We start from the raw sequence: 25681 nt of genomic DNA on the forward strand, positions 1-25681 counted from the left end.
CTGAAAAAAAAGAAAAACATCGAGAAGATACAGAAGTCTATTCCCTCCAAAGACAATGCCCCCCCCCCCCTCGCTGGCAAGGAAGAGGACATGGACCGCTCCAACCTAAATGAAACCATACAAAAAATAATAAAAAAAGTGAAAAACAGCACATTAAGTAACATAGATATGGAAACTCTATTATAAAAACTCAACCAAACGGTCGCAAAAAGGGAAATCAACACACCACCAACATCAACATTAAAAATAGCAAAAAACAACAGTGACTTACAAATAAAAACAAATGCAGCCAAACGAGCCCAAGAGGATACAGGCAGACTTATGCTCCTTAGACTAATACTTATACTTATTTAGACTTATACTCCTCCTCCAACAAAACGAGGACAGAGAGCAAGGATAGAGGAGTTACAAAATAGTTACCAGAAGTAAACTCTTTCAACTCGCCAAACGAGACGACGTTTTACGCCAGCAGAAGTCGGAAAAACCCCATCAAGTACCAAGGTACCTGCAAAGGACAACTTCAACCCAATCCGAGGACGATGTCAACGCATTGAACCATCTGAAAGGACTAAACCTTCACGACACCCAAGAAGCCTGTAACATTCGAACGTAGGGAGAATGTGCCAGCTCACTCGGCTGTCCAGGGTTTTTCTGAGCCACGAATGAACAACGCCGATACGGGTTAAACAGATCTCTTTATTAGGGACCGAGGTCCTTCATCACAGTATGTACGTCGGTCGGTGACGTGAATTATTATAATATAAAGCGCAAGTGTTAAACATAAAGTCGCGGACGCGAAGTGAACGAAACGCGATACGATGAGAACGTACAATGACACGAAATGATTGGAACGTAGGATGAACGCGAAGCAAGATGAACGCGGAGCGGATGATCGGAGCGGGAAATACACGGAACGCAAAGTGAACGCGGCGCAAGATGAACGCGAAGACAGTGAAACGCGGAGCGGATGATCGGAGCGCGAAGTAAACGCGACGCAAGATGAACGCGGAGACAGTGGAACGCGGAGCGGATGATCGGAGCTTGAAATAAACGGAACGCAAGATGAGCGCGAAGACAGTAAAACGCGGAGCGGATGATCGGAGCCCGAAGTAAACGCGACGCAAGATGAACGCGGAGACAGTGAAACGCGGAGCGGATGATCGGAGCGCGAAGTAAACGCAACGCAAGATGAACGCGGAGACAGTGAAACGCGGAGCGGATGATCGGAGCGTGAAATAAACGGAACGCAAGATGAACGCGACGCAAGATTAGCGCGAAGACAATGAAACGCGGAGCGCGAAATAATCGGAACGCAACTTAAAGCTAACGGCGCTAATTGTATGTGTTACGTCCTAAGATGGACGCCTTTTAATTGGAGGTACGAGTTAAAAGAATTTACTACAATAATGATTACGAGATATGAAGCAGTTTCGAACCTACCTGCATTCACCGGCTCTGGTTCGGGAAATTGAAGATTTTATGATACTTATGCGATTCTATTAAAATCTATTCGTAACGAGGAAATCGAAGTCAGGGGTTCGAAATGAATTTGGAGAAGCTGATGTTTAATAGAAGTTAAACGGAGTGTATTTAAACAATGAATTCAGAATACATTTGAGTTTTGAGTAATCGATACGAGAGTTAGTAATTGTTATAAATATTAGTATTTACCGTTACGCTGATTCGGCTTATGATAATTAATCCTCTAGGGTTCGGTTAGAGTTTGTTTTGGTAACACACACTTGTACAATCACGAACGTTATCGAATCGCGGCTATTTCACAAATATAGTTTGAGATTATAATAGTACGACTGGTACAATCACGAACGTTATCGAATCGCGGCTATTTCACGAATATTGTTTGAGATTATAATAGTGCGACTCGTTACTCGACTGCTGGTTTTATTACTACTGGCACGCTGGCGAGGTGTCGTCGTTTTTATATTTTCTTCTATCTTTTGTTCTACCCCAAATCCTTGTGGAGTTGGTTCGGTTTTCACTTGTCATCATAATCGTATTCTGCAGTTTTTATTCGTTGAATTATTCCTGTGTCTTTCTCTCTCTCAGCTGGATCCTCCGTTTCTCGCGTTCTTCCGGAGTGCTTTCGGTCTATGTGTCAGCTCTATTGCGTTCTTGGTCTCCTTGGTATTTAATTTTTGCTTGGGTGGTTTTCTTGTAATTTTTGCGCTGTAGGTGGCCTGCAGCTGCTTTTGTTATTTAACCTCGCTCGCGTATTATATTTCGGTTTATTCGCTTAGTATATGATTACAATATTTTATTTCTATTTCTTGCGCAACATTAGTTAAAGAAATTATTAAATGGAGTTAGGGAATATTTGTATTGTGGTTATTTATTATTTATTAATGACGGTTGGACCACCGGACGTGACACCTTCCCCTTTAGAAAGCAAATTTCCAAAGGAAATTTGTTTAAGCTGCTCCGCTACTTTGTTGAACTCGGATGTACCCGGTCTGTCGGCCCTGGATCGGGTGTCGCGAAGGTCGTCGCTCGACTCGTCAGCTGCTGGGGTCTTGTTTCTTCGTTCGTCAGCTCGGCGTATGAGCAGGTGCGTCAGCGAACTCCATGCGGCTCCGCACAAGGTGAGACCGCATCCGTATATCGAGTGTAGCTGATAACCGTGTATTATGGTGTCGAGTATCGTCTTGATAAATTTGAAGATGATAAACACAGCTAGCACTCCTGCGCTAAAAGATCCAAATGTGATGAATCCATTCCAGAATTTTCTGGCTGCGCTTTCTGCTATTTCATTTAGTGTTTCTTCGTTCATCATGCCCATAATGGAAATTGAATTTGCTGGTATGTTTTTTCCTGTCATGCTTCGTGCGACAGAATTTAACACAGCTGATTTCTCGGCAGGGAACATGATATGATCTCGTAAATCGTTGAGATCGTTTTGAGTGTAGATTCCGCTGGTAGCCAATTTGGATGGGTTGACGTACTTCCATTCGGGTTCCTTCATTGGTTGCAGTGTTTGGGGTGCGATGACCTCTATTGGTCTTGGTGATAACCTATGCCAATGTTGGTCAATCTCGTACATTACTGGTAGTACCTGACTACAATCTCTATGGGTTCCATGACTTGTGAGTATGTGGGTTATAGGTGTTAGGAATTTTGATTGGTTTCTGTGGCTAACTGGTAACTCAGAATAGCAGTCTTCGGTGCGTCGGATTTTCACATCCACCGCGACGCATTTTATTATGTGGATCACTTCTCCGGCCACTAGAGACATGTGTCCCGGTTGTTTTGTAACTATTTGTGCAAATTCATCGGGTTTTAAAGTGGCTATAGTCAGTGCATTGGTTAACACTTGTTTTTATAAATTGCACTTTTGCGTAATGATATTTCTATAAAGGTTGGTCATCTGGTTCTTAATGTGTCTTTCTATATAAACAAATTTTGAGTTTATATAGGTGAAAATATCAAGGTTTTCCACACGCATTGGCTTTTTCCTAATAAATGTGCTTTCTTTCGTTGTTTCTAAGATGAACAATTTCGGGTGTTCTGTTCGGAAGAGGGTGTATCCGCATATTGGCATCTCACCCAATTGAGTCAATGCAAACGTTATGTCTCCTGTGGTTAAAGCGAATACTGACGGGGATCTTTCTTGGTCCACGCTGTCTGTGATTTTTGATGCCAGTCCTTCATACAAGATGTCGTATTGCTCAAATTTGCAGGTGGATTGTGGGAATGACCTCCAGAAGGTGGATCCATCGTCGTTGTCTAGGCATGTTTCGTCTTGGAATGTGCACACGGTTCCTGATGTTAACATTATTTTGTTCGTCTCCAATTTCACTGGTACTGATGCTGTTTTTAGTGTTATTTTTGCGACAGCTTGTACGACTACATTGTCCCAAGATCCGTATGGATCTGAGAATTGTACTCCCTGACATTTACCGTTGACGTTCAATTCTCCTGCCAAAGTAAAGGTTCTTGTTTCCGTAGAGTTTATTCTTAAGCCGCTTAGTTGTATATTTCTTCCTATATACATTATACCGAACAGGTGCATTTTGTTGCACTGATCTTCGGTCACGGGTTCAATGAATTCGATTATTCCGTTTTGTACCGCTGATGTGTGAGAATACATACCACAGTAGTTAATTACTCTGTACATTTCGACCTTGCATTGTCTTATATCGACATAATTGAAATCGGACAGCTGGAGTAGTTGAATGTGGACTTCTTCTGTCTTCGTGGTGACGTGGTTGATGTCGCAGTCGTTGATGTTTTTTAGGGAAAGAGTGGTCACGTTTAGGTGGTGTCCATTACAATCGTATCCGATAATGGTGCGCGAGGGTTGTATGAACGTGAATATTAGGTAAAACCCTAACATTTTCTGTAACAGATTTTCTCGCTGCTTATTTGATTCAATACTTATATTGGTTTTTGCTAAGGTTAGTATTTTATATATTACTATACGTTAATGGTTCGTATATTCGTTGTTTGCGGGGCTAACGGAAGAATGTTATCATTAGTGTTTGAATACTAATAATAGCATTCTTTAATTAATTGGAGATAACGCAGTAAAATAGTCGGTTGGGTCGGTTGGGACAAGAATAAGATTGTTGTTTGGGGAATATGTATATATAGAATTTACTTGATTATGTGTATGTATATGAAAGATATAGATGTATAGATATAGATATATGGTTAAGGTATAATATGTGAATTAGAATGTACTTTGATGTTGTGGTGGTGGTTGCGGTGGTGTTCACCATCTTTGATCTACTTCATGGAGAACTCCCCTGTATATCCACCACCAATCTGTGTGGGTCAGTATAAAGTGTTCTTCTATACAGTCCGGGCACTTCCATGCTGGTTGCATTTCGGCAATTCTTATTTCACAGATTTTGCATTTTGTAGCTTTTCTCGCCGCTGCGGGGGCACATAGCACGTGGAGTCCTCTTTCCTCGTGTGCCCATACGTCCTCCTCCGACATGTCGTAATAGCAGTCTCGGCATGCCCTGGTTTCTCCGAGAGTATACACTGCTCCGTCCCAGAGCGCTCTTACGCACCGTAGGGACAATAGTTTTCGATATGTTTCGGGATGGTTTATGGGTAGTACCCCATCCATAGGTCCATAGTATTCTTCTACTATTTCCTCGTGGTTGTATTTGGCCTTTGGTATTGGCATTTTATTTATTGGAGCTGTATTTATTTATATAAATATTGTTAGTTGTGTTAGAATATTATATCTGTCTTCGTTAGTCATGTCTGTCTTGTTGTATGTCTACAGTCTCGTCTGCAATTTCCGTTGTGGTTCAGGTCGAATGTGGGCCATTTTTAATTTATTTATGTGTACAGTACGATGGTTATCATTAACTAAAATTTTTATGTTTTGGTTTGGTAAAATTTCTATAACTTTATGAGGTCCAGTATATTGATCGCTGAACTTTCCTTTGAATGGTTCTTTCAACAAATATACCAGATCTGCCACCTTAAAGTTTTGTGGGTTTATTTTTCGATCATAATAATATTTTGATTTGACTTTGGCGGCGTTTAGGTTCTTACGCGCAGATAATTGTAGTTCGTTGATTGTTGAATGTAAATCTCTGAGATATTCTGCGTAAGTAGGTTCCAGGTTTTCTTTTACCGGATTGCTACTTGTTGGCTCACGAGCAATTTTTCCAAATACTAGTTCATGTGGAGAGAATCTTGTTCCTTCATGTACCGATGTATTATATGAGAACATAGCCAAATCTAACCAATTGTCCCAATTTGTCGCATTATTCACATACTGTTTCAGATATTCCATTAATACATGGTGCGATCTTTCTATTGAAGCATTACTTTGTGGATGGTAGGCCGTGGTTTTATAATGTTTGATTTTGAATTTCTTTGCTACTTGTTTCATAAGATTCGAGGTAAAGTTGGTTCCCAAATCTGTTAATATTGCTTTTGGGGCTCCAAATCGGCAAATGAAATTTTTAATAAAGCCATCTGCAATATCTGCGGCTGTTATTCGATTTAGAGGTACTGCTACTGAGTATTTAGTTAACAGATCTTGCATGGTTAATATGTACTTATTTCCATTTTTTGTTTCTGGCAATGGTCCTACAGCGTCTATACCGACTTTATCAAAGGCCATTCCCGGTGTATCTGTTAATATCATTGGTTGCTTTGTTTTAATTCTCGTTAGTTTCTCTAATTGACATTCGTTGCAAGTGCGTATAAAATTTCGAATATCCTTTTTCATTCCTTCCCAGTAATATAATTGTCGAATCCGATGGTAGGTTTTTGTTATCCCTTTATGTCCACCGATGGCTGACATATGTTTTTCTTCGATTATGTTGGTTCTATCTTCCTCTGGTGGTATTGTTACTTGGCCAGTGCATATTGTTATTTTTGTAGGTCGATCTTGAAATGCCCTTTTTATTTGATTTATAATGTATTTCCAAGGTATATCTTCGATGTTGTTTGATTTCCTTATACTGAATGAGTCTAGATTCATTTCTTCGGTTACATCTAATAAAGATGCTATGGCGTTGACAATGTTTTCTGGTTCGATAGGTGTATATTTATCTTGTTTGATCGGTAATACGATAACGTAAAAATTTTCTGTATAATGGGGTTGTAGTCGAGCTCGTTCAAATGTTAGATCAATTGTGGTACGTAATAAATTGGCTTCTGCTAATTCTTCTGCTCCCTTATCGATTGGTTTGCCATTCATGTCCACGAATACTACTTTGTGCGTTTTGCCCATGTACAATGGTTCGCGAACTTCTCTGATTTCTGGGTATCTGTGTGGTGTTTGCGTTAAACTAGGCACTCCTGTACGAGTCTCTATTGATTTAGGAGTTGCGGGAGGAATAATATTTTCTTGGTTAGGTGTTTCTGTATTGAGTTGTAACGAGTTGTCGAGATTTGAAGAATTGCGGGGTACGCTAGTTCTGGGATCAGAACTTGATTGCGACGTTTGCGTATTGTCAGATGGAATCGTCTTCTTTTTCCGTACCGTATCTGGTAGAGGTAAATCTTCCGCTGAAGTAGATGGAAGTTTCCTCTTCTTGATCAATACGTATCGTGATTCTTCTGTTTCTAATTCATTTGGTTCGTTAAGCTTCCTTTTCTTCTGAGCTGATTCAGATAATAATTCTTCTATTTCTTCTGATGATGTTGAAAAAATTCGTTTCCTAGTAAAATTCTTGTGTTTGTGTAAAGGTAGACAGATTTCTGGAGGGTTCCGAGATAAGGCATCAGCGTTAGCATTGGTTTTGCCTTGTTTGTAATGAATTTTGTATTCATATTCCGATAATTTCAATTTCCATTTCCATAATCTAGAAGTTGGATCCTTGATGGAGTGTAGCCAAACTAAGGGTTTATGATCAGTAATTATATTGAATGTTCGGCCGTATAGGTATGGCCGAAAGTGTGATATGCAGTAAACAATTGCTAAACATTCTTTTTCTATTGTGGAATATTTTTGTTCGGCTGCATTTAATAATCGAGAAGCGTACGCTATGGGGAGATCCTTTCCAATTGAGCCTTGGCTTAGAATTCCTCCGATAGCATATGCAGATGCATCAGTGGTGAGATTAAATGTTTTTGAAAAATCTGGAAACTGTAATATGGGCTTTGTTATGAGGGCTTCACGTAGGGTTTTAAAAGATTCTTCCTGCATCTCTTTCCAATCAAAAGTGATATCTTTCTTTAATAAATCTGTCAATGGTTTAGCTGTTGCGGAGAAGTCCGGTATGAATCTTCGATAGTATCCAGCTGATCCCAAGAATTGTTTAATATGTTTCGCGGTTTTTGGTTTTGGAAAATTCTGTACTGCTTCTATTTTCTTTGGATCAGGTTTTAAACCATCTTCGCTAATTATATGTCCCAAGTAGGTTACTTCGTGTCGTAAAAACTCGCATTTGTCGGGTTGTAGTTTTAATCGTGCAGTGCGTAATCGATCCATTAGTTTGTAGCGGCCATGGGCACGTACCATAAAACATCTGGCGTGCAAATGGTCAGGACGGTTTGCGAGGCAAGCAGCAATAAAGCTATTTTTGAGAAAGCCGTTTTTAACGCGTACAATTTAGATGTCGTAGACAATGTATGTCCCGTTCGGTAGAATCTTTCGTTGACGGCCTCAATAGCAAATGCTGATATCGTAAACCCCGAGTTTCCGAAGGGTCGCGCCGACCGAGGTCCGAGGGGCCCATGCAAGGCCACGGTAAGTACCTCGCCGACCTGGAGGAAATACCGCTATATCATAAAAACCCTAACGGTCACTTTCTGCATCCCCGAAAAAGCGCGCCTCGGGCGCAAGGATGGTGGGAGTGTCCTAAACGAGAAAACTGCCTGATTGGAGGCAATTGTTATCAACTGCCCAATCAGTGCAGTTTAGTGTTTAGAATCCGCCTTTCGGAAAAAGGATAAAAAGGCGTACCGAAGACAGAGTCGGGGAGAAGCTACAGAGAGACTTGTAGAAGCAACGACTACGATTGAATAAAGAGACCTTCCCGCGAACTTGTTTCTATTCTCATTTCGAACACGACCATCCAAGCTTCTTCAAGTTTATTAAATTTAATTTCGTGCTCTCGTAAGGAACTAGAATATATTACTATGTCGTCTAGATACACGAATAGTTCGGATCCCTGAAGCCCTGCCAGAACACTGTTCATCAAACGTTGAAATGTGGCTGGAGCATTTTTCAAACCAAAAGGCATTCTTTTAAATTGAAAGTGGCCATACGGTGTTGAGAATGCTGTCTTATGAGCGTCCTCAGATGCCATTTTAATTTGGTGGAATCCGGAAGCTAAATCAAATATGGAAAAATATTTGGCACTTCCAAGTTGATCTAAAATTTCTGTAATATTAGGTAAAGGGTATGCATCACCAATTGTTTTCTCATTCAAATTACGATAATCGATTACGAGACGCCATCGTTTGTTTCCGCGAGAATCTTGCTTCTTTGGCACGATCCATACTGGCGAATTGTATGGTGATGTTGATGATTCGATCACGTCTGTTTCTAATAATTCCTGTACTTGTCTATTGATTTCTTCTTTATGAATTTGTGGAAAGCGATATTGTCGAGTATTTACTGGAATGTCGTCTGTGGTATAAATTCTGTGTTGTAGCACCCCAGTGCCTTCGAGGATTTCTCCAGGGATATTGAATCTATCCTGGTTTCGTTCTATCAGTTTTAAAATATTTTCATTTTCCTCTTCATTGAGGTGATCAAGTCTTAGTAGTTCCAAGATATCTTCGAGTCGATTGCGACACCTTGCTGTCGCTACTTGGCGGGTGGTGACTCTGCTGACTGACCGTTTTGTAGTTTCTTCGAACGGCTCCAGTTTCACCATAGGTACGTCGAGGACGTAGTCTTTCAATGTCGCGTTGGTTATTCTTATGTAGGCTCTCCCTTTATTGTTACTGACCACGGTTTCTCCAATAAATATTCCTTTCTCTTTAGGAATTTGAGGAATGTAACCCTGCTGTATTTCAGGATTGATTATATTTACTATTAGTGGAATTGATGTTCTCTTAGGAACGATTATTTGTTGTTCTTCGAAAAATGGTACATAAGTAGTTCCCTATTTTACATGTTTTTCGGAATAATCAACATTCGCTTGATGATCTCGTAAAAATTCGGATCCTAGGAGTCCGTTTTGATCTATCGATATTCGGTTGCTAACAACATGGAATAATACTGGATGACCTGCTATCCTGATTGATGCCGTCCCTAGGGTGGCCAGGACCTCGGTCGAGATTCCTCGAATATGAATAGCATTATTTGTAACGATGTCCGCAGTTTTTGGGACCATGATTTCTTTGATGAGGTTGACTTCCGAACCTGAGTCCACTAAAAGTGTCGTTATTCCTTGGAGGTCTGGTGAAGTGATCTTTATGGTGGGGGTATTTCTAGTTGAATCTAGTTGAATATTGATAACCCTTCTAAGTCGAATTCCTCTTCTTCCATCCTCGATTCCTTGATCCTTTTTACTTCCTTGGGGTGACTCGTTCCTGGAGAGTCGTTCTGTTGGATTGTCGTGGTTTCCATTGGTGTATGTGAAATCTTCGGTGAGGATGTATCGATTTTCATTATCGATTGGCGCTCCGTGGATTTTCCTCCCTGGGGCGCGCCACTGTTCCCTGGGGGAAATCTCCCGTTTCCCGACTTCTGTTGGGAATAAGGCACTATCTCTCCTGAGTCCACCTTGGCCTTGAATTTATAGCATTCTTTGATTACGTGTCCTGGTTTTTTACAATAATTACAAGTAACAGGTGGGTTACTTGTTCCGGCTTGATTACTGATTCCTGTTTCTCTATTAGGTCTTTGGTTACCGGTGTCATTCCTATCGTTATCGGTAGCGTTGTTACGCCAGCGTGATCCCGTGTTGTTATCGTGTCTTGGAGCCTGTTGATACCTGTTCGGAGTAAGTTGATACCGGTGTTGCGGCTGAAACTGATTTTTTCGGACTCTGAGAATAGGTTGGAATGTTCTCATCCGTTCTTCTTCCTGTTGCATTTGTTTGGAGATTTTGATTGCATTGGTGTATGCTTCTTCTAAATTCAGAACCCCTTCTAATCGTACTCTGACGCCGATATTGGAGGGTAATCCTCTCAAAAAGTCTTCTAATACGTCGGAGTCTATGAGGTTCGTTTCTGTTAATTCTCCGTATTGGCTACGTTCCTCGTCCATGATTGCTAATCTTAGATCCTTTGTACGACTAATATAATCTAACATACTTTCGTTAGGTTTTTGGAATATGTTCCCCAATTCTCTCTTATACTGATTTATGGTTTTCTGTTCCCCAAACATCATTTTAATTTTTGTCCCAAATTCCTCTACAGTTTCAATATTCGAGTCTTCGATAGCCATAAACGCGTGTCCTCTAAGTTTATTTGTAAGTAATTTTACCAAATGCGGTTCTTGATTTTCTGGGAGCATGGATCTAGCTCTTTCGCATGCTCGTAAAAATTGATATATTGAAGGTTTATGACCATCGAATACTGGTACGGTCTGTAACGCGTCTTTAATTCTAATCGGGTTTTCAGTCTGTGCCTGGTCGGACGGTATCTGTCTATTTCTCGGTGTCCGTTGTTCGGTCTTTGTCGGTTTACTTATTATCCCTAATGTATCCTGAATTTGTGTTATTTGTCCAGATAGTTCTCTGAATTTAGGACCCAGTTCTGTCACGAATTTATTATTTTCCTGAGCTAGTTTAATTTGTTCGATAGCTTCTCTTAATACTTGTGTCTGAATATCGACTTCGATTTGTTCGCCACCGCTAGCCATTGTTAAATTTAGTGGAAATATGATTCTGATAAGATGGAACAAAATCCTCAATTCCTGCCTCGTATCCCACCGCTGTCACCAAAAATTTATTGTTACATCCTAAGATGGACGCCTTTTAATTGGAGGTACGAGTTAAAAGAATTTACTACAATAATGATTACGAGATATGAAGCAGTTTCGAACCTACCTGCATTCACCGGCTCTGGTTCGGGAAATTGAAGATTTTATGATACTTATGCGATTCTATTAAAATCTATTCGTAACGAGGAAATCGAAGTCAGGGGTTCGAAATGAATTTGGAGAAGCTGATGTTTAATAGAAGTTAAACGGAGTGTATTTAAACAATGAATTCAGAATACATTTGAGTTTTGAGTAATTGATACGAGAGTTAGTAATTGTTATAAATATTAGTATTTACCGTTACGCTGATTCGGCTTATGATAATTAATCCTCTAGGGTTCGGTTAGAGTTTGTTTTGGTAACACACACTTGTACAATCACGAACGTTATCGAATCGCGGCTATTTCACAAATATAGTTTGAGATTATAATAGTACGACTGGTACAATCACGAACGTTATCGAATCGCGGCTATTTCACGAATATTGTTTGAGATTATAATAGTGCGACTCGTTACTCGACTGCTGGTTTTATTACTACTGGCACGCTGGCGAGGTGTCGTCGTTTTTATATTTTCTTCTATCTTTTGTTCTACCCCAAATCCTTGTGGAGTTGGTTCGGTTTTCACTTGTCATCATAATCGTATTCTGCAGTTTTTATTCGTTGAATTATTCCTGTGTCTTTCTCTCTCTCAGCTGGATCCTCCGTTTCTCGCGTTCTTCCGGAGTGCTTTCGGCCTATGTGTCAGCTCTATTGCGTTCTTGGTCTTCTTGGTATTTAATTTTTGCTTGGGTGGTTTTCTTGTAATTTTTGCGCTGTAGGTGGCCTGCAGCTGCTTTTGTTATTTAACCTCGCTCGCGTATTATATGTATTTCGGTTTATTCGCTTAGTATATGATTACAATATTTTATTTCTATTTCTTGCGCAACATTAGTTAAAGAAATTATTAAATAGAGTTAGGGAATATTTGTATTGTGGTTATTTATTATTTATTAATGACGGTTGGACCACCGGACGTGACATATGACGGCGAACAGTAGAGCGGATAGTACATGAGACAGTGTTACCCGACAATGCATCGGTATAAACGCGGGCGATAGTGACTCGACGGCTCCCTAACGATCTCGAGAACGACCTCGACGCAGCGTGGTTACCGCAGTGACCATTTTATGGCCTTATAATGCTTCGCATGGTGCAGGTAGTCAGGAACGAGATGCTCGCAGTTTGTGCCGCCTGAGCGTTTAGGGATTCCTCGTGTCGCGTGACACTTGAGGCGAAGAGTCCCGTGCCGTGTGACACTTGGGTCGAGGATGCCCGGTGGTGCGTGCCACTTCGGACGGCGGAGATTTATGTCTCTCGCAGGAAGGGTCTCCCCGTGTTGTATGACAGTTGGGGCCTTGGCGTGGTACGCAGGAAAAGGTTGGGACAGCTCGTCATACAGTCGTAGCATTCGAGAATCTTCTCTATTAGCCAGATCGTAGCTCGAACTGATTTAATCCGGCCTCCGCCGTCCTACTTATACGCCTGTCGCGATCTATTCACTCGCGAGAATCCGCGGCGTCGCGGTAGCCACCTCGCGGCCTCCGCGGGAGGTAGCGCTTCGCGGTTTCGCGTGTCGCGCTCGCGTATAGTGTATGAGGGAGATGTCTCGTGTCTTATCCAATCATTACAAGCCCCTAAGAAAATCAAGTCACTATTACAACAACACATCCAAGGAAACAATAAATAAAAATAAATTTTTAAAAAAACACGGACTAAAACGTATAAAATAATTTTTCCTAGTCCCATTCAGGTTCCTAACCCCATACAGATAGTCCTGACAATTTGTGATTGTGAATTTGTAATTGCTATGAAAATACTTGTAAGATTTAAAACGAAAAACGTGGGGCGCAATATAATATATATAAGACGTCTATCTATTGCACAGGATTTTCAAGATAAACTAGAAATTGTTTCCCTGTAAACAAAGTTTTTCTCTTTATTTATTATACTATATTACAACAATTATCTACACTATGTACACTCTTACCTGTAAACAAAGAAACGACATTTAAAGTTTATTCTATATCACTTCTTTATTCACACTTGTCTTACTCTTTTAATTTTATGAACACGTGTTCTGTTACGTAATCATCTATCTATCTATCTCTTTCTATTAGTCCTTCTCTCTAACAGTAAACACTCTATGCCTTACAACGTGCAAAGCGCGGTGAAATTTGAATTTAAGAAATATCATTTCTTTACATCTCCCCCACACAGGGTGAAAATCCTTAACAAAATTTTTTTGTATTTTACATGTTTTCCTCGTGTTCTTCAACATCTGTCTCCTCTTCTTCTGTTCTAATAGGTTGTAACTTGGTTATATGAAAAAAGGTTGATTCTGTTTTCTTTTTTCCAGTGTTGATTTTGTAGATGGAGTTTGATATTTTCTCTATTATTTCAAATGGGCCAATTTTTAGTCCATCTAATTTTTTTCTGTTTAGCCTGTTTCCGTTCTCTACATACACTTTGTCTCCAATTTTGAATTCATATTGCTTTCGGTTTTTATCGAATAATTTTTTATTATAGTTGTGTGATCTTATTGTGTTTTCTAACGCTGTTCTTTTGTCCTCAATCCAATTATCTTCCTTCTTCTTTATCTTCAATTCTTTTGGTAAGATGGTTACATCTGTGCCATCCAGCAAGTATTTTGGAGCGAAGTTCGTGACTGAGTGTTCTGTCTCATTATATTTTTCTACGCATTCTTTCGCTACCGTTGTCCAAGTCTTTTTTCCTTTCCTTTCGTTCATCTTACACCTTATTTTATTGACTAGCGTCTGATTCAACCTCTCGTTCAGACCGTTCGAGAATGGCGTGTTAACTGCCGTAAATATTAATTTTACATTATTCTTATCCAGGAACTCTTTAAATTCTCGAGAATTAATTCCCGGGTATTGATCTGTGAGAATCACTCCAATTTCGTCTGTTTGTAACACATTTTTCACTAATTTAATAAAATCACTCGCACACTGCGTTTTTGAGGTTACGACGAAGGCGTATCGTGTGAAGTGATCTACTAAAAGATGTAGATACTTTTTTGTTGATCTGGATCCTCCAAACCCACCAATTGTATCTATAGACATTATTTCAAATGGTTTTGTTGCTGGTCCTTGCTGTGACAGTGATCCATATTTCCCTTGGCCTCTTGATTTATTTTTCGTGCAGATTTCGCAGCTTTTACAAATGTTTGTTATATTTTTTGTTAAATTTTTCGCTGTATATATTGGACTTATTTTTCTCTGCAACTGTCTGATTCCTATGTGGCATAGATCTTCGTGCACTTGCTTTATAAGTTTTTTGCTGAATTCCTCTGATAAGATAATTTTTTCTCTTTTTTTTATCTTTCTACAATAAATTTCATTTTTTTTTATCAAATTTTGTTTTTTTTTAATTGTTTCATTTTCCTGTTGGTCTGTCATTATATCTTCTATTTTTATCAAATTAACTATCTTCATTAATTCTTCTCTGTTATCTTCTGATTCTAATACCGGGTTTCTGCTCAAACAGTCTGCTTCTAAATTTTCTTTACCTGGTATGTATTTTATTACAAAATCATATTGAGATAAATAATACGTTAGGTCTCCTAGCTCTTCATCTGTTCTAGCTTTTATATTCATATTCTCTAGAGGTTTGTGGTCCGAGTATATGGTGAACGGTTTCCCTATAAGCAAGTGTTGCCAGTATTTCACAGCTTCTTTTATTGCTAGACACTCCAAGTATATAGCCTTTTTCCTTTTTTGAACCTCGTTAAGTTTTTTTGAAAAGTATGCCACTGGCTTATCTTTATTATTTGGTTGCGTTTGTTTTAATATTGCTCCAATACCCTCCAAAGATGCATCTGTATAGATTTTTATTGGTAAATCTTTGTCAAATATCTCCAATACCGGTTGGGAGCATAAAAGCTGTTTTATTTGATCAAAAGATTTTTCGCATTTTTCTGTCCATACAAATTTCTCGTTTTTTCTTAATAGTTTATGTAATGGATCTAGTATTATTGCACTTTTTGGTATGTATTCATTATAAAAGTTGATTTTTCCTAGAAATTGTCTAATGTTTTTTTGTGTCTTTGGGGTTGGGAAATTTCTTATTGAAGTTAGATTATCTTTTAAAGGTCTTACTGAATTTTTCTGAATTACGTGGCCGAGATATTGTACTGAGTCTGAAGCGAATGTACATTTTTTAAATTTTAGTCTCAAACCCTCTTTTATTATTGCTTCTAACACCCGTTTTACGTGTATTATGTGTTCTTGAAAGGATGATGAATATATTAAAATATCATCAATGTAATTTACCGCAAATCCTGTGAGTCCATGTTTCCTTAAAACGTTGCTTAAGATTCGTTGAAAAATCGCTGGTGATGTTTTTAATCCATATGGTAAACAGGTCCATTGAAAGTGACCATCCTGTGTGACAAATCCAGTTTTTCTCCTATCCTCAATTCGTAGTGGTATTGACCAAAAGGCTGAGTTTATATCTAGTGTAGTAAAGTATTTGCAATTTCTTGTCTTTATTATCAGATCATCTATCAATGGAAATGGTTGGGCCTGTGGTACAATAATTTTGTTTAATTCTCTAAAGTCAATACATAGTCTTGATCTTTTATTTTCGTCTTTTTTAAATGCCAGTGTTACCGGGGCTGCAAAAGGGATGTAGGATTCTTCTATTAAATTTTTTTTTAGTAACATTGATATCTGTTCTTCTATTTCTTTCTTATCTTCTATTGTGCATCTGTATGGTCGTTTACTGCAGTATTTATCAACTAGTAAATCTATATGGGCTTCATAATCTGTAACCATTCCAATATCGTATTTATCTTTTGCAAAAATTGTTTTGTATTCTTTTATTATTTTCTCTATTTCGTTTTTCTTTTGGTTGTCCAAATGATCTATTGTAATCTTAAATTCTCCTTCTTGTATATGTTCGTTGAAGTTTATCGAATACATTTCTATCTTTTCATCTTTATTTTCTTTATTTATCGAGTTTTTCTCAATTTTATTATGTAATTCTTTTATATTTGTTTTGTTTTTCTGTTCTATCTCCAACTTTTCATTCTGGGTCAGGTTAAATTTTTTTATCATATCTAACCCTATTATGAAATCCTCGAAATCTTCATTTTCAACTATATAAACATCCATCTCGTCTTCAATTTCAAAAATCTTTATCTTAATAGTTATCAAACCATCCGTTTTCTTTACACCATTAACCGTCTTCATATATGCTTTATTTATATCTTCTTTTTTTTCTTTTACTTTGATCAGTCTCGAATTTATTAGAGAGATCTGTGAACCTGAATCATAAATACCATTTACCTCTAACTTGTCTTCTAATAATAGTTTGATCTTAATTAATGGTGTTATTAATCGTTTTTTTCCTCTGTGTTTAAATCCACTTCTATGATAGAGTTATTATTTACATTTCTAGTTTTTTCATGTTCGGTATTTTTTATTCTAAACCAGCATATTTCCTCCGGGTGATATCTAATTCCTTTATTTAAGTCTTTACAAGTTTTGCACGTCTTTTTTTCTTCAGGCTTTCTCTTAAACTCTAATTTACTATCTTTGGTTTTTATGGAGTTTCTTTTATATATCATACCTTCGTATTTTCTAATTTCGTTGAACAGATCTGTGCTATCGTTGAGTTCGTCTCTGTCTATTTTATTTAAGATAAATTCGGGTAGACCAGTTGAAATGAGGTCAATCAATGTTGTGGGGTCTATAGATTTGTTTATATCTAATATAAGTTTCTCTTTTCTCATTGCATAATCAATTAATGATCCTTCCTTATATCTGAATGCAAAAGCATATGTTACCATATTCCATCCTCTGTTTGCAAATGTTTCTAAGAATTTTCTTTTCCACTCTTCCCATTCAGAATTCATTGTTAACTTCGTGGCCATCGAGCTGTACCAATCCAAACAGGGTTTCTCTAAAAATAATCTTAGTATCTCTATCTTTGTTTCATCTTTTGTTATATTAAATCGTATACATTCTTTCTCAAAGTTTTCCATCCATTGCTTTGCATTTGAGTTCTTGCTTGTGAATTTTTCTATAATAAATTTCTCTGATATGTTTTTCAAATTTTGTTGACCTTCTTTTTTTTCTGTGGCTTCTATTAATTTTTCCAGGATTTGTTGTAGGTTTCCTTTTTCCCCTGCAGGTTGTTCTATAACTATTTCTTCTAAATATTGATCTGAAAATTGTATATTTCCCTCTTCATCTACATATGTCTTTTTTAGTTCTTCTCCTAATTTTATCCATATTTTTCTGGTCTGATGTCTTTTTTTTAAGCTATTTTTTATTTTTGCATAATTACTTGTCTTCATAATTTCCTTATGGTTGTTCATTGTTCTATACTCTTCTGGCATTGCAAAGCATTTTCCCTGCTCTGTAGTTATAGAGGTTATGGCTAGTACATTTGTTTTGCCATCACTCGATGCTATCACGGAAAATTCGAATTGGAGCCTGTCCATTTTCTTTTGTTTAACTAATAATGTCGTTTTATAAGACGTCTATCTATTGCACAGGATTTTCAAGATAAACTAGAAATTGTTTCCCTGTAAACAAAGTTTTTCTCTTTATTTATTATACTATATTACAACAATTATCTACACTATGTACACTCTTACCTGTAAACAAAGAAACGACATTTAAAGTTTATTCTATATCACTTCTTTATTCACACTTGTCTTACTCTTTTAATTTTATGAACACGTGTTCTGTTACGTAATCATCTATCTATCTATCTCTTTCTATTAGTCCTTCTCTCTAACAGTAAACACTCTATGCCTTACAACGTGCAAAGCGCGGTGAAATTTGAATTTAAGAAATATCATTTCTTTACATATATAGTAAGGAGTGTAGAGAGCAGCTGCGGTCGAGAAAACTCACACAACAGTTCATATCATTTGCAGTGCAATAAAATTATTAGTGACTTGGGTGAACTACTCATGCATCAATTATCTATTGCATGCGCCCCACGTTTTTCGTTTTAAATCTTACAAGTATTTTCATAGCTATTAAAAATTCACAATCACAAATTTTCAGGACTGTCTGTATGGGGTTAGGAACGTGTATGGGGCTAGGAAAAATTATTTTATACTTTTTAGTCCGTTTTTTAAACATATTTTTAAAAAAATTCATTTTTATTTAAATTATTGCTAATTATTTACTTTCAGGGCTTCCTCACCGATTTTGATGAAATTTAAATATGTTGTCAAACTCATCATTCTGAACAACTTTTTCCTATACGTGTTAGCGCCGCTCGATTTTAGTTTTCGAGATATTTGCGAAAAACTATCCCCAATAATCTATTGAATTTTCTGTATTCCTGCACGCGCTCTACGGCAACGTAAGCCTGTCGCGGCCCACCATTTGTTTACATTTTGGTTGTAAACACGCTGCGGAGATGAGAGAAAAAACAGGGTCTCACTCTGACCATACATATCTAGGGTGAACTTTCAGTTTTGAAAGACTACTACTACATTTTCGTATGCGTGTATATTTTACCCATCCAGTGCGAACCAGTAGCGATCAGTGTATACATCGGTACGTCAGTTGCAAGTCTTGCGAGTTTTTGAATTATTTCAATATGCATCTCCATGAATTTATAAATTTGACATACAATTTCGATTCCTTGTGGAACTTTTTGTGTGAGAAAAAAGTGGTTCGTAAAGATATTACATGTCCAAGATGCAAAAATGTGCTAGTACTATCGAACACTGCCGAAAATCGTTTATTTCATTGCACAAAACTTATTAAAGCGTTTGTTACCGCTTTCCAAAGTAGATTCGCTTACTGGTAACAAAAACAACCGAAAACCCTTGATCCCGCTCGTCGGGTATGGCGAAGCAACGCTAAAGAAAAAAAACAATTGATCGACGCGGCTCGGCGGTCCGCGTGTGCTGTCGCGGTGCCGTAACTAAAGTACTATCCTAACGCGAATGCTAAACCTAACTTAACTACTAACGACCTCCCCCGGCGCGGGGAGAGGGACCGCGGCGCGCGTGTCCCTTCCGGTCACCTGTTTTCTGGGTTCCGGCGCTTGCATCGGCGGAGGCGCCCGCTTCGGTCGAAAAAGAGCATCCAGCGAGAGCGCTGAGCGAGAGCTCGGACAAGAGTGTCCGAGTGACGCTTGGTACCCCCGTTTCGCTACCAACCGGTTCGGTACCTCCACGTAGCGGCCGGTGGGTAGCTGGTACCAGGTCGTGTGGCAAGGCGCATTCCTTCCGGCGTATGTGATCGGGGCGGTGTTCCTGGCGCCCTCTGCCACGGTGCCACTGGTTGCCCCGCGTTCTCTGGCTGCTCCTCGTCCGGGTAGGTTGCCGTCGCCACGATTGGCAGGATTGCCCTCTGCTGTTGTCTCCGGGTGGTCGTCTCCGCCGGGCCGCTGGTGATGGCGAGCGGCTGATTCGCCCGCGGTGCTCGTCGATCGTGGGCGGCGGTACCGTCATCACCCATGCAATGCTAGTGTTCGACCCTACCCATGGTCGTACGATCTCCATGGCACTGGTGCGTTGCAGTGGCTGCTGCAATCTGCACTGCGAGTCTGGAGCTGTTTGCCTGTGACAAAGATTAATAGAATTAATTATTTTCCGCGGAAGTCCACGTCGTTGTGGTAGTGGCGCCGCAGCAGGGTTGGTGCTCAAGGCTGCTCCCTCTGCGGCGTCCTCCTCCATACGCTCTCCGGTCTCCCCCGACGCCTCGTCAGTTCTCGCATCAGGCTTCAGATCTTGGATATGAAAGTGTCGTGCCCAGTTTCCCTTCGCATCGCGAAGGTCGACGATGACTGGTGACCAGGCTTGCCATATTCCGCGCGGTACCAGGCCCCTTACCGCTGCGCCCCTCGCCCATCTGCTGGGCTAAGCCCGCCTGACGCGTGGCGACGAGTGGGGCAAGCCAGGCGGGCTTAGCCCAGCAGATGGGCGAGGGGCGCAGCGGTAAGGGGCCTGGTACCGCGCGAAATATGACAAGCCTGCTGGTGACACGATGCGTCCGACCGTGTACGGTCCGTTGTACTTCGGCGCGAGCTTCGCGGCGATGCCCGCTTCCTTGTCGGACAGGGTATGCTCCTTTCTCCAGCCGCTGTCCCCGACTGCGGGCTACAATTCGCGGTGCCGCAGATTGTAGTAGTTCTCCTGTCGACCGAACGCTTGGGCCAAGTGCAGCTTGGCTAGTTCCTGGGCCTCACGGAGGTTCTTCCACCTCTGTGATGCTGGTTCGGTGTTGTATCCGGTTGCTGGTTGTCCGAGCGGTCGCAGCTCCCTCCCCTGGTTGAGGTACGCCGGACTGTATCCTGTTGCCTCGTGCCACGCAGTATTAATGGCGAACCGTGCCTCGTCCAGTTTTTCGTCCCACCACTCATGGTGTTTTCCGGTATATTGAGCGAGCATGGTCTTGACGACCTTGTTGGCCCTCTCGACAGGATTGCAATGGGGCGAGTACGGCGGCGTGCGTCGGTGCTGCGTGCCGGAGGCTCGGAGCAGTGCGGTGAAGGGTTCGCTAATAAATTGGCGTCCGTTGTCCGTGATGATGATTTGCGGAGCTCCATGCCGGAGGATGACGTCCTTCTGAATGGCAGCGGCGACGGCGGCACTGGTGGCTTTTCGAAGTGGCGTGAGTTCGACCCACTTCGAAAAACGATCGAGAGCAACAAGCAACCATATGTGCCCCCGACGTGAACGCGGTAGAGGCCCGACGAGGTCGATCGAAACCGTATGCCACGGTTGCGTTCCTGGGTTCGCATGTAGGTGTCCCGGTGGCTGCTGCGGTGGTGTCTTGTATTGCTGGCAGCTCGTGCAACAACGAACATATCGGACTACTTCTCTGAACATTCCAGGCCAATAGTATTTTTGTGCAAGACGGACGATCGTTTTTGCAATTCCGAGGTGCCCGGCGGCGGAATCGTCTTGGTATTGACGAAGGAGGGTTTCCCTTTCCCCCGCGGGTACACAGATCTTCCTAGCGTCGTTGGCCGTAGGTTCGTTGTAGTCGAGCTGGTGTAACAGGTGTCGATGCAGTTTACCCTCGCGTATTTGGTAATCAGGCACGGACGCGGGGTTCTGGCGGACTGCTTCGATCTTCTTCTGGTACCACGAGTCGGTGCGCTGTTTTGACTGGAGCAGATTTACATCTGGTACTGGTGTATTCCTGGAGAGCGCATCGGCGACGTAGTTCAATTTTCCTGGTCGATATTTAATATCGAAATCATACTGCTGCAGTTCGAGGGCCCATCTTGCGAGCCGTCCCGTCGGGTTGTCGATCTGCTGCAGCCAAAGGAGTGCCTGGTGGTCCGTGACGACGGTAAATTGGTACCCTTCTATGTATGTTTTCATCTTTCGAATACCCCATACTACGGCGAGGCACTCTTTTTCCGTCGCGCTGTAATTCCTCTCGGTTGCGCTGAGGGTGTGACTCGCATAGGCGATAACCCGTTCGTCGTTCTCCGTACCCTGTGTCAGGACGACTCCTAGTCCGTGGTCGCTGGCGTCCGTTTGAAGCGTAAAACGCTCCGAGAAATTTGGGCACGCCAATATTGGAGCGACGACTAGTTTCTCTTTCATCGTCTGGAACGCCGTTTCTTCGGCCTCAGTCCACTTCCATTTCGCGTTTTTCCGCGTGAGCCTGGTCAGTGGTTCCATCAATTCAGCGAAGTTGGGTACGAACCGGCGGTACCAAGACGCCATTCCATGGAATCGTCGTACGTCACGGATGTTTTTTGGCGTCGCAATTTTGGCGATCGCGTTCGTCTTTTCCGGGTTGGTGCGTATCCCTTGTTGATCGACCACATGACCCAAATATCGGAGGCTGTCGACGCAAAATCGACATTTGTCTGGATTCAGCCTGAGGCCGGCGGCTCGTAGGCGTTTGAAAACTTCACGCAGATGCTGCTGGTGAGCTTCAAAGGTTGGACTGACCGTAATGATGTCGTCCAAATAGGCAAATGCGTACGGCTCTAGTTCTGGGCCGATGATTTGGTCGAGCAGCCGCTGAAACGTTGCTGGTGCTGAATGTAGACCGAAAGGCAATACTGTGAATTGAAATAATCCTTTCCCGGGCACGGTGAATGCAGTAAGTGGTCGGCTACTGTCTTCCAGCGGAACCTGCCAGTATCCGTTCTTCAAGTCGAGCGTTGTCAGGAACTTGGCGCCGTGCAGTTTGTCGAGCGTCGCTTGTATATGCGGTAACGGATAAGCGTCTTTTTCCGACTTTTCATTCAGTTTCCTGAAGTCGACGCAGAACCGTGGTTTTCCGTCCTTTTTGCTTCACCACGACAACGGGCGAGCTCCAGGGGCTGCTGGAGGGCTCGATCACTCCGTCTCGTAGCATCGCCTCTACTTCGGTGTCGATGACGGCCTGCATCGCTGGATTCCGGGGACGATACCGTTGCTTTATCGGTGTCTCGTCTTTTAATTTGATCCGGTGCTGTACGAGGTTAGTACGGCCAGGCACGGTTTTGAACAGCTCCATTTCGGCGGCGATGAAGTCGTCCAGCCGCTCGCGGTCACCGGTACTGGGTGTGCATAAACCTGTCTGTTCTGGTGTCCCTGGCTCTTGTTGTTTCTCGGCGAGATACGCTACTGGCCATGAGGCGATGTCGGCCGGCGGCTGTAACTGGATCCCCAGGGCGGCGATTGTTTGTATGCCCAACAGCACCTGTGGTCCCATCTTTGGCAGTATGGTGAATTCGTGTTCACATTCGTATCCCATGGTGATGAACGGGAGTCGTAAAATGCCGTTGGGGCGCGTATTCGATCCGTCGGCCAGACCGACAAGGCCGATCGATGTTCTTGTGGCGATACCTTGTTCCCGGGCCCATTCTTGTACTTCCTCATTGACGCAAGACAATTGTGCTCCCGTGTCGAGGAGTGCCTCTACCTGCCGGCCAAGAATCAATATTGTCAGCAGCGGCCGGGGTGTATACTTTATTGCAGGGGCCGGTGGTCGCCCGGTTGCGATGGGCCCCTTGATCCGTTTCCCGATCTATTTCCCGCGAATTGGTTTCCTGGTGGATGACACTCACGGGTAAGAACCCCGTCACGCCCGCACCGTGCACAGAACCGACGATACACATTTCGACACTCAAAGCGGTTATGGCCGCGTGGTTTGCATCGCCAACAATGCGTAGTCGGACTGTATCCATCGCTCGCTGGGTTTGCCTGTTCCATCCTGTATGATTCCCCAGGACGCGTGTCCCGTGTGTCCTGGCCGTCCTCGCGTGTGGCTGCTACCTCTGGGGCGCGGTGTTCCGGACCTGCTTGGTATGCGGTGCCCCGGACTGATTGATTCTGCAATTTGTTCTTCCGCTCCAGCGCTCTTTCAATGCGTTGCACTTGGCACAACAGATCGTCCAAATCTTTGACATGCGCTGGGTTGATTACGACCGTATGCTCAGGTAGCATATTCTCGTATACCGTTTCCAGGTAGTCGGTGGTGGGTATTTGTGCCCGTCTTATCAAGGTGATGAGGGCATTCATGTACTTATGAAACGGCTCCCCATGTTTTTGCACTCGTTCTCGGGCCTCCCGTTCCCGTTGTAACTGCGTCTGGTTCGCGGCGAAGTGCGCTATGAACTTCTCCGTGAATTGCACCCACGTGTCGATTTCGTGTTTGGTGTTTCGGTACCATAGCTGCGCGTCCCCGCGTACGAGTTCTGTGACTCCTCCGAGAAATTCCTCGTCGGAGATGCAGTATGTCTCCTGTAATTCCGCGAGGCGTTCTACGAACGTAAACGGGTCCTTTCCATCCGTCGTACACCCCCACTTTCGCATCCGGTCCATGTTTTTCCCGGGGTCATCCGGAGAAGTGACGGTGATACTGTTCGGCGCGGGTGGCCCGCCGGCCGCTGGCTTCGCGTCGTTCATGTTGAACAGATCTTCCGTCTGTGCACTTATACAGTCGGCCCAACGCTGTCGAAATTCTTCAGGTGTCCCGGTGATCGGTAGGCGTTGACGTCGAAGTTCTGCGATGATCCGTTCCTTGGTGACTCGTAGAGAGCCCTGCGGCATGCCCTGGTGGATTCGCTCGGTTTTCAATTCGTTTCACTGGCTTTGGATCAAACCGCGCGGTCGCAGTAACGCTGCGTGTCCCGAGATGGCGCGCTCTCTCACCACGGTCAGTCGGCACTGCCGCGGTCGGTCGACACTAGATATCGCGGAACTGTCACAACCTGCCCGGTTCACTGTTCACCCTGATCGAACGCGAGATGTCGCGCACGATGCATCATTTCCGTTCGGCGAGGTGTTCGCACGTTAACCTCGAACTTGCGACGTGGCCGTTATTCCGACGCGTTTATTTTCGCACCAAGTCCCTGTTCGGGCGCCATGTAACGGTTCTGCTTCCGACGAGAAATGATCGTCGCGGCGTCGTATCCTCTCGTGCTGGATAACTCGTCGAGCCGGGTTCGTCTACCGACGAGAGAATCGGCTGAAGCTGAAAATGGACGAGGTGCGCGGGACGTGAAATAACGACGACGTGTATGTGTATTTTACGGGCCTCACTACTCGTACGTTCGCGGTACTGGATATCCTTCGGACTAGAATGCTGGTACGCGGAGTTGGCGGCGACTTTCAATCACGACGCGTGTTCGTGGCTCTGGAAACCGGGTACTTTCGTGTACGACTATAGTTCCGGGTGCGTGAATCTAGTGACGGCGTTCTCTCATGGCGACGCGACGCGTGCCCGTGGACCTGGTGCGTTACGGCGATTCGGTTCAGGTGGGAACGGAAAGGAAACCCTGCCACGAGTCGGGAAATTCTCCGTGGCGATTCTACGATAAACGAAGAGGTGGCTGCCCCTTCATTTAAGCGTCTCCGGTAGCTGTCGGAGTTCTCAGGATGCTGCCTGTTCCGGCCACCCGTCATAGAGCCGATCCGCCGAACCGGCGTCTCGACAAGCGTCGGTTACCGTCGTCTCAGCGTCCCTACCACGCAGAATGAACAGGTGATTTCGGGCATGAGACGACGGTAACGGTCGGACGACATCGATGTATACAGTCGGTTTTGGTACCACGGCATACGTGTACACAACAATAACGCGCTATACAACCCCACAGTTACGCAACTGAACCGTCGATCTTGAACTCGGGATTTCCACAGTGCTACTCGTCATCCACCGTTTCTTGTCGATTCAGTTATTCGCCACATATATTTATACCGTGTCATACATTTACGTTAATATATGCTTCATCGTGAGTTTACTACAGTGTTCATTTCTTCCACCCACTAGCGATCCTAGTTCATCGGTCCGATCTCAGACACTGCCCAAGAGGTTTG

At 42.6% G+C, this 25681-nt stretch overlaps 2 protein-coding genes across 2 annotated transcripts; both read right to left on the minus strand.

Annotated features, from left to right (window-relative positions):
- Positions 1-1361: 1361 nt before the first annotated feature.
- LOC143217882 (uncharacterized) lies at positions 1362-3348 on the minus strand. Its single transcript, XM_076442557.1, has one exon. It carries the CDS (start codon positions 3248-3250, stop codon positions 2354-2356), a length of 897 nt encoding a protein of 298 aa, XP_076298672.1. The 5' UTR covers positions 3251-3348; the 3' UTR covers positions 1362-2353.
- A 13287-nt stretch (positions 3349-16635) lies between these two features.
- On the minus strand, positions 16636-18327 carry LOC143217884 (uncharacterized). The gene has a single exon (XM_076442560.1). The coding sequence runs from the start codon at positions 17879-17881 to the stop codon at positions 16769-16771; it is 1113 nt and encodes a 370-aa protein (XP_076298675.1). The 5' UTR covers positions 17882-18327; the 3' UTR covers positions 16636-16768.
- Between the last annotated feature and the right edge of the window lie 7354 nt (positions 18328-25681).

This window comes from Lasioglossum baleicum, chromosome 18, assembly GCF_051020765.1.
Source record: "Lasioglossum baleicum chromosome 18, iyLasBale1, whole genome shotgun sequence".
Classification (NCBI taxonomy): Eukaryota; Metazoa; Arthropoda; class Insecta; order Hymenoptera; family Halictidae; genus Lasioglossum; species Lasioglossum baleicum.